At 35.9% G+C, this 8,801-nt stretch overlaps 1 protein-coding gene across 1 annotated transcript; it reads right to left on the bottom strand.

Moving 5' to 3' along the window:
• Positions 1–393: 393 nt before the first annotated feature.
• On the bottom strand, positions 394–4,196 carry LOC145036582 (leucine-rich repeat transmembrane protein kinase family protein). The gene is made up of 2 exons (XM_078985042.1): positions 2,718–4,196; positions 394–1,181 (listed from the first exon to the last, which is right to left on the bottom strand). The coding sequence occupies exons 1-2, from the start codon at positions 4,111–4,113 to the stop codon at positions 520–522; spliced, it is 2,058 nt and encodes a 685-aa protein (XP_078841168.1). The 5' UTR covers positions 4,114–4,196; the 3' UTR covers positions 394–519.
• Between the last annotated feature and the right edge of the window lie 4,605 nt (positions 4,197–8,801).

The following is an 8,801-nucleotide window of genomic DNA, read 5'->3' as shown; positions in this document are numbered from 1 at the left end:
ACAAAATTAATAAATAGTTATAGATATATTAAAAATAAATATATAGGAAATTGTTATTCAATTCTTATTTTATAAACCAAACCAATCTGAAATCTAAAATAATAATTCGGTTTTGATAAAATCCAATACAAAATCCGAATATCCAAACAAAATAGTCCGATCCAAATTATCGAATTAAATTATTAGTTTTATCCGAAGAGTTCAGGAACAGCCTAGTGTTTGTTTGCCCGAACAAGGGTAGGGGCTCGTTGCTAGAATCAATTTGTGTGCCCAAAGCAGGGTAGGGGCTCGTTGCTAGAATCAAAGCAATGCATGATAAAGACGAGCCATAAACCCATAAATAATAAATGTCAACCATAAAAATAAAACACAACAAGACAAAACACCCAAGAATTAAAAAATTTAACTGACACAAATATTTTTAAAGAATTTTGTCAAACAACAATTTAATTAACACAAAAATAAAACCACCCTAATTTACATTACAACACTCCAAAATAAATCTATAACGTGTTACAACTACTCACTCGCTCGGCACGTGTCATCCGATACAGAAGGCGAGTCAGAAACCGAGTCAAGCAACTCATGACTCGGTGACACCTCAACTCCCCGTATCTCCTCTATCATTTTCAATACATAACCCATCGTAGGGCGCTGATCAGGTGCAGCTGCAGTACACGACATAGCCACCTGCAACAACCCCACCATTTCCTCTTCAATATCCTTGTACCTCATCAACTCCAAATCAAACACCTCCGCCGTCCACTCCTCCCGGACCACCGACTGCACCCACCGTGGCAAATCCACCGCCCCACCGTACCCAGTCCCACCATGCTCAACCACCGCCGGACATTTCCCCGTCAAAAGCTCCAACAACAACACCCCGAAAGAGTACACATCGGATTTCTGAGTGGTTTTCCGGGCATCCATTGACGAAAGCTCCGGTGCTCGGTAGCCGGATTTCGGGGCGGTGGTCGGCGGAGCGAAGGCGGCGAGGCCGAAATCGGAGACGCAGGCGTTGCCGGATTTGTCTAGTAAGATGTTTGTTGATTTGATGTTTCCATGGGTGAGTTTAAGAGATCTGCAAGAGTTATGAATAAAGACGAGTCCTTTAGCTGCTCCTGCTGCTACTTTTAGCCTTGTGGTCCAGTCTAATGGTGTTCTTCCTGGACCTCTGTTACCTATTTTGTTACAAAAACAAAACACGCATGAGAATTTCAGTCATGTTATGTCTTTTTCCATGAAAATACAAGTTTTTATGCTTAAGGTACAACTTTCGGTGCGTGGGGTACAAGTTAGAATGGTGGAGTTGAAAGGATAGGGTACGAGTGGTTGATGCTATAACGGAAGAATCTTGAAGAGGATCTGATTGAACATAAAGGGGAAATGAACAAACAGAAAAAGGGAAAGTGGGGGGTGTGAAAGGAAAAAGACAGAAAGATGTGGGGGTTAATAGGTAAGAGAGAGATAAATACAAGAGATATCGCAGTTCCCCAGATCAAGAGAAGGTGGGGGCAACCTACTCTCCTGTTGGAAGTGTCAAATCCTTTTTATTTATCTTTTTATCAAGATGTTACAAAACTTTTCCTTTTAATATAACCATGTGACATAAACAGTCCCTCATGATACCAGTTTTGACAATAAAAAGTCGTTATAACTATTTGGTCACTTGTTGCATCATCAATAATGTATTGATATGATACTTTTTTTTATAGGTTTTAATGAAGTCCTAATGCCAAAAGCCCTTAAATTTCACAAAGATGGTCTAGTTTATAATTTTTGCATTTTTCTCGTTAATAAAGTTGAAAGTTTGCAATTTTTATAATTTTAACCTTTTACATATTTTTAATTCATTAAAAGCCCCTAGCTTTAACAAAAATATTCAATTTTACCCTTTTTTTTTCCTAATTCATCAAGTCCTTAAATTTGTCAGAAATATTCGGTTTTACAAGTTAAAACTATAAAAAAGATAATTTTTACATCATTAGACCTTTAATAAATCGGTGCAACAAAATAAGCCCATTTAGTATATTTTAATTAACTTATGTAATAACATAATTTTTTAATCATAAATTAGTAAATTTGGTATCAGTTGAAATAGAGTACATGAACTAATAAATAAAATCATTTCGTTGTATATTTTGGTTAAAAATGTATTGTTCTGTTGCATAAACTAATCATAATCAACCTTTTTATATTATATGTGATATGATTAAAGGTAAAATTAAGCCAAAAATGAGTAGACAAAAAAGAGTGATAGGAGCGGGAGTTGTAAACATATTAAGGAAGATTGTTATGATTGGGCACCCTAAACTATGCTTCCTTTTTCTTTTTGTTTCTTTCACAAACTTTAATATAATACTTTTCTACTTTTCACTTTTTGACCGTTTCATCCTTATGCCATAAATATTCTATTAACGAGTTTTAATTTTGTTTTTTTCTATCAATCTTTTGCCATAAACTTCAAAATTTTCATTTTTATATTCACAAGTCTTAATTTGGTTTTTGCCAAAAAATCATTTTTATAGTTCTTTTATTTAAAAAAAAAAAAAAATCCTTGTAACAAGTTTTGATTTTGATTTTTCTAACAATCTAAAGCCATTTAATTTCAAGATTAAGATCTAGTTACAATTCAATTATACTACTTGTGAATCATTTAATGACAATTACAAATGCAAATTAAAATTTCTTAAGATTTAACGGCAAGAATAACATACCGTGAAGAAGCCAGAACAAGTTGCCGTTAGACATGTAATCGTAGACTAACAATTTCTCATCTCTCGCAAAATAATAAGCCTTCAAACTAACGACGTTAGGGTGTCGTAACCTCCCTAGAACCTCCATCTGCTGTTCAAAATCACGTTTACCACCAATCGCCGCCTCCTTCAGCCGCTTCACCGCCACCACATTCCCATCATCCAACACCGCTTTATACGCAGTCCCAAACCCACCTTTACCCAACATCTCCGCCGACGCTCTCAATAAATCCTCCAGCTCAAACTTCCTTGCACCTTCGAAAAAGACCATTCTACCCCTCTCAAAACCCGACTGCGCAGTCGGGTTCGGGTACGGACTTGATGAGTATACTATCTTTTCACCTTCGAGAATCTGCGAAGACGTTGACTTCGTCGTACCTGATTTTCCGGTGAAGTTACGCCAGAAGTAACAGTAGAGAATTAACGACACTACCGCCAAAACCAAAACATCTCCGACTATAATCGCTACAATCGCTAAAGTACTTATCTTGCCACTACTATGGTGGTTGCTTCCTGATTTTTTATGATCGTTAGGTAACGACGCCGTGGAAGGCATGGAGCTCGGTGATGACGAGACAACCGTGTTAGCTGGTTTACCCACCGGCGAGGCTATACCGGGAATTTTGGGTTCGGTGCAGTTGGAGAGTGGAAGCCCGCACAAAACCCGGTTGTTTGTAAATGCGGATTCGGGAAACCCGGAGAGTGCGGTGGGTATCTCACCAGAAATTTGGTTCCCGGAGATATTGAAGTCTTGTAGAGTTTGTAGGCTTAACACCCCAATGGAACCGGAAAACTGGTTCTCCTCGAGGCGTAAAGTTAGTAAGTGTTTCATACGGTTGATTGTCGCCGGAATCTCGCCGGAAAAGTTGTTATACGATAGATCAAGCCGGTATAGACCGAATAATGAAGGTAGCGACAGCGGAAACTCGCCGGAGATTTGGTTGTAGGATAGAAATAGTAGCTTGAGGTCAGTGAGATTAGAGAGATCTGGAATGGGGCCGGTGAGGCGGTTACGTTTGAGAGAGAGAATCCGGAGCTGAGTCAGGGAAGCGAGTGAGTCGAAACGGCCTTGTAGGTCGAGGTCTTCGAGGACGAGACGAGTAACTCGGTTGTGGAGGCAAGAGACACCGTAGAAGGTGGAGGAGATACTACATGGATCGGAGGAGTAGTTCCAGGAGGTGAGTTTGTTTGATACGTCGGAGGAAGCTTTGAACGACATCAATGGGGCAAGGTCTGGGTGGTCGCTCGCCGGTGGTGTAGCCTGGAGGGGAGAAAGGTGGAAGAGGAGGAGTAGGAATAAGAGAAAATGTGTGAGATGTAGCTGTGGCGTTGGTGGTGGCGATGGTGGTGCCGCCATTGTTGTGTGTGAGAGAGAGCTGAGTGTGTACTGACTACTGTGGTGGAGTGCAGTGCAGTGGGAAGAAAAACGTGAACGTTAATGGTGATAATCCATGTGAATCAAGTATACACTTGTAGCCCTCGTACTTCTTTCAACTCTCAAAACAGAACCTCACTTTACTTAAAAAATAACACTTCATGGTCAACACTTAAAAATATTCTTGAAATGAATAAAATCTAAAAATTATATTTATAAAAGATTAATCAATAAAATAATCAAAGCGATTTTTTTTATGAAATGAACTTTGTAAATTATTTAGAGAAGTTGCTCTTAATTTGTAAGCATTTTTCAAAATTTTGTATATTCTTTTTCGAAATTAAAATCTAGTTAGATTTAGGATTAAAAATCAAATTCATCGCAAAACGATTATTTTTTATAACTACTATAGGGAATTTGGCCAAAACATATAAAAGTGTTTGAAAAATTGTGTCTCCTCTATGGATTAAATATTCAAGTTTCATGGTGAACAAAATAAATAGTTTAGGAGTAAAATTTAGAATGTATCATCAACATTTACTTGAAGAATATAATGATTTCATGAGATTTGGTTCGATTTCAATATTTCTCCTTCAACAACATCAAACTAGAGATTATTGACTATTGGATGAAATTTTCATTACGTTATGTAATGTTTTTAATCGATTTGGATTTTGTTTTTGAACGTTCGATAAACTTTTATTGACTTAGACTGAATGTAACACCCCTTACTAGGGCCCAGTTGTAAAATCATTTTCAAACAAAACGTAAAATCTTTTAAATTCAAAAGTTTCAAATTGAAGCATAAAAGTTCAACGGTCCCCAAAAGTTAAATAAAAGTTTTAAGAAGTGAGGTTGTTAATTAGGTATCATAACAAAGGTTCAAGTTCCCTACAAGTCCGGGTCTTCTAAAATCCATGTTATCTTCTAAGCACCAAGCCTCTCAATCTGAACATACATCCAAAATAAGTTTGACAATGAAATGTTTAGTGAGTTACCAGAGGATCAACTCATTTTGAGTAAAGAATAGCAATCCCAATACTTGAATTAATCCTCTCAAAGATTTATAATTAACATTTTAGTTGAAAAAGGGCGAAAATATTATATTCCAACAATAACAAAATATGGATAAGATTTTCATGCTAAGTGTAGTATTATGCATGCATCTATTCTCAACCCCATGTCAATCTCATAGTCCAACTCACAAATTGATGGTCGAATGTGAAGAACATATGACAGACGAAATTATCAAATTTGCCCTTACATCCACAATCAAGGCACTGGGAGCCATCCAACCTAGGCCACACGAAGGATAGCAAGCCTCCACTCGAGCATGTGACGATTATTTACAAATATACTCACAACAACAATAATAACAAACATGCATTTGGGTACCTGGGAATCTCAAAGTCACACCCATCCTAATATGAATATGCATACATAGGATAATGTAAACATTTTTCCAATATTTTAGCTCTTTTACCTATCAAAACATTTAAAAAAAATCGCATTTCATGAATGCACAATTAGGTCACATACCAATCAATGGGTACATAGAGTACCATGCGATAAAAATCAAGTAAAACTTATCAAATATAAATGAATAAGTAGGGAGATGCATGTTTCGAGTTACTTCCTATTAGTTTATATATAAAGTTTGAGGGCAATCGTGGGTCATTTACTAGGTGTTCCATGAAAAAGTAGTACACTTAGCACAACATTTGACAATCCCCACGTCAAAAGGACATGCCCTCGTGTCATTTTGACACACCCCGTGTCACGACTGAATGTCACTATTTTGTGTAGAATTTTGCTAAAAGCTCTGTAACTTGTTCCTTAGACTTTCAATAGCCACCAAACTTTACCATGTGGTTATTAAGGACTAAATAAAGGTTATCAATTTCTCAAATACTCAAATACTCAATTAATCTCTATCTTCGTAATGACTTAATCGTTATGACATTTAGATTTCATCAAAGCTATAAGAAAGCATAAAATGACATTTAATCATTCTAGTTAGCAATTAAGATCTAAATGATCAAGGTTCTCATCCAACATCATTCTAAACCACCTTAATGGCTCCCCAAACATATTTAGAGGATATTTTATCATGTCAAAACATTTAACTTAATTTATTAAGTCCTCATTTTACAAAGTAACCTTATAATGCTCAAAATTACACAATTGAATGGATTAAGGGCTTAAGTTACTCATCCTTGTATTCCAACCATTGTAACTTATTACAAAGTCATTTAAAACATCATTGGACGTTCTTAGGTATATAAAACCACAACTAAACCAATTGTAATTACATAAACTAACTATGGAATCCTCAATTCGAATCCATGTTTCCCAAATTGCCCTTATGGCTAATTATTCCATAATTTCAACTATAGATCACTTAAGTCTTCATGTTTTTGCATGTAAATCATGGTATTAGTATCAGCTCATGTTTATGAGTATCATATACTCATCAAATGCTCACATATAAAGAATTTAATTGTTTTAGCTACTCCCCCCCCCCCCCCCCTCCCCCCCCCAACCAAAAAAAAATCATCTCAAATCCAAGTTTATGGATAATCCTACCATCATGGATGAGTTTGAGCATTCCAATTAGATTTATTGTTGTTGAAAGTCATCTAGATAATAGAATTTGATACCAATTCATCATCAATTACAATGTCCCTAATTTAGGTTTTCTAGGGTTCATGAGGGTTTTCACCTAAATCCTCAAATCCTTCAATGAGATGATTGGATTGTAATTGGGATCATCAAAACTAATCAAGGGAGGTTAGAAAACCTAACCTTAACCATTGTAACAAGCTAAAATCAACATTGGGGTTTCCCCCAAGTCATGAATTATAATTTAAGAGCTAAAGGACTACCTTAAATGATCTCAATCCTTTGTTGTAACTACAATTTCTTGATAGATCTTCACTTTAGCATGAAATTCTCTTTCAAATCGCCATATTCTTGGCCCCAAACTCTCTCTATCGTGAAATGGCTGAAGTAGGGGAAGGGGTTGCACACTTGTATTTAGTCCCTTAAGTTTTCACCTTTTGACCAAAACTACCCAAATCCTAATATTTTCTATTTCAACTTAAGGGTTTACATAATAAGCCCTTTCCCATCCATTAAATAGAATAGTGGCCTATTTCTCATTAAATGAGTTAACCCTTTGGTTAAACATTTTACCAATCAACATTTTTGGTCATTTAAAATTGGATGTTATTATTTAAACCTTTTCTTTCTAATCTTCATATCAAATAACAATATGATCATTCCTTAATGATTTAATTATGCAAATCATCCTTTCTTTAATTACTTAATTAATTTAAGTACCTAGTCTTAAATTTAGGTTATAAATTTCTACCCCTTAAAAGGATTCCACCCTCGGAATCGCATCGTGGGCCACCTCACTGGTAACCCTTCCCATACTTTTCAACTATTCGATAACCATATCACCTTGGTCATTTTTTCACATTTGCAGTCTGCCTAGTAACCAATACTATGCAATTAGGGGTTATTAACCCTCTCGGACACTTTTACCCTTTTCTCCCCTTTTTGGAGTTTTACAATTTATTCTAACATTGATATCAAATATTTTAAGACATACAATATCATAATGTTCCAACAAAGTTTAAGGTATGTAAGAAGCCTTATCGAGTCCTTTCAACCTTTAAGCCATCATCTGGCCAGCTCCTTAAGCATTCTACATTGCCTAAGTATATCCTTCCATGCTTAAACACACCACCATTATTTATTTATTTTCTAATCCTATTAGTGTTGGATTAGGTGTCTAAGCACATAACTATATTTGGTATGTACTTGACTCGATAGTAGCATGGTCCTTTTGGGTTGCCTTCACAAAAGCAACTTGACTGTCTGAATAATGGAGAAAGAAATTATTATAGTTTATTAATATATTATATGAATAATATATTAAAGGAGAAATCATGTTGTTTAATTAATATTGGTCAAAAATTAATTTAGAATTAATTTTATGGTCAAAAGAGATTAATTAAATCAAGGGGACTAATACTGTAATTATAAAATAGTTACAAGGTTGGGCTTAGGATCCATAAGGAAGCAATGGACGAATTCCATGTGGGAGTCCACATAGAAATCGTCCAATGGACCTTCTGGAATGATCCTTTGGGCTGCTTAAGGACTAAGCAATTGGATTAATGTTTTGATTGAAACCCTAGTTGCTTAGCTATATAAGGAACCCTTAGGGTAACCAAAATCGGCCACTTAAAACCTAAGAAGGATAGCTAGCCGATTTTTGAGCCTACTCCCTCTCATTCTAAGATTCTCCAACTAAGGTGCTAGGTTCTCAAAAGCTCAAGGTTATCAAGCTTCAATCAAAGGTAACATTTTAACTTGTTTGTTAGATGTATTTTCAATTTTGGTATGCTAGAATTAGGTTTTACAAGCTTTGGATAATTATTGCATGTACAAATAGAAAAACCTAGATCCAAAGCTGTAGGGTTTGCATGTGCACCATATGATTGATGATTTGCTTATAACCCAACAGTGGTATCAGAGCCTAGGTCATTTTTCTATTGTATTTAATGCATTTCTAATATGTTCAAAGCTGAAAAGTCGAAAAATTATGCCTCTGCATGATGAACACGTCGGGTCACTTGATGAACTCGACGAGTCAGGGC

The sequence above is a fragment of the Lactuca saligna genome, chromosome 3 (genome assembly GCF_052625555.1).
Source record: "Lactuca saligna cultivar CGN05327 chromosome 3, ASM5262555v1, whole genome shotgun sequence".
Lineage (NCBI taxonomy): Eukaryota > Viridiplantae > Streptophyta > Magnoliopsida > Asterales > Asteraceae > Lactuca > Lactuca saligna.
The sequence above is the reverse complement of the archived record's forward strand: the minus strand, read 5'-3'. Positions and strand labels throughout refer to the sequence as shown.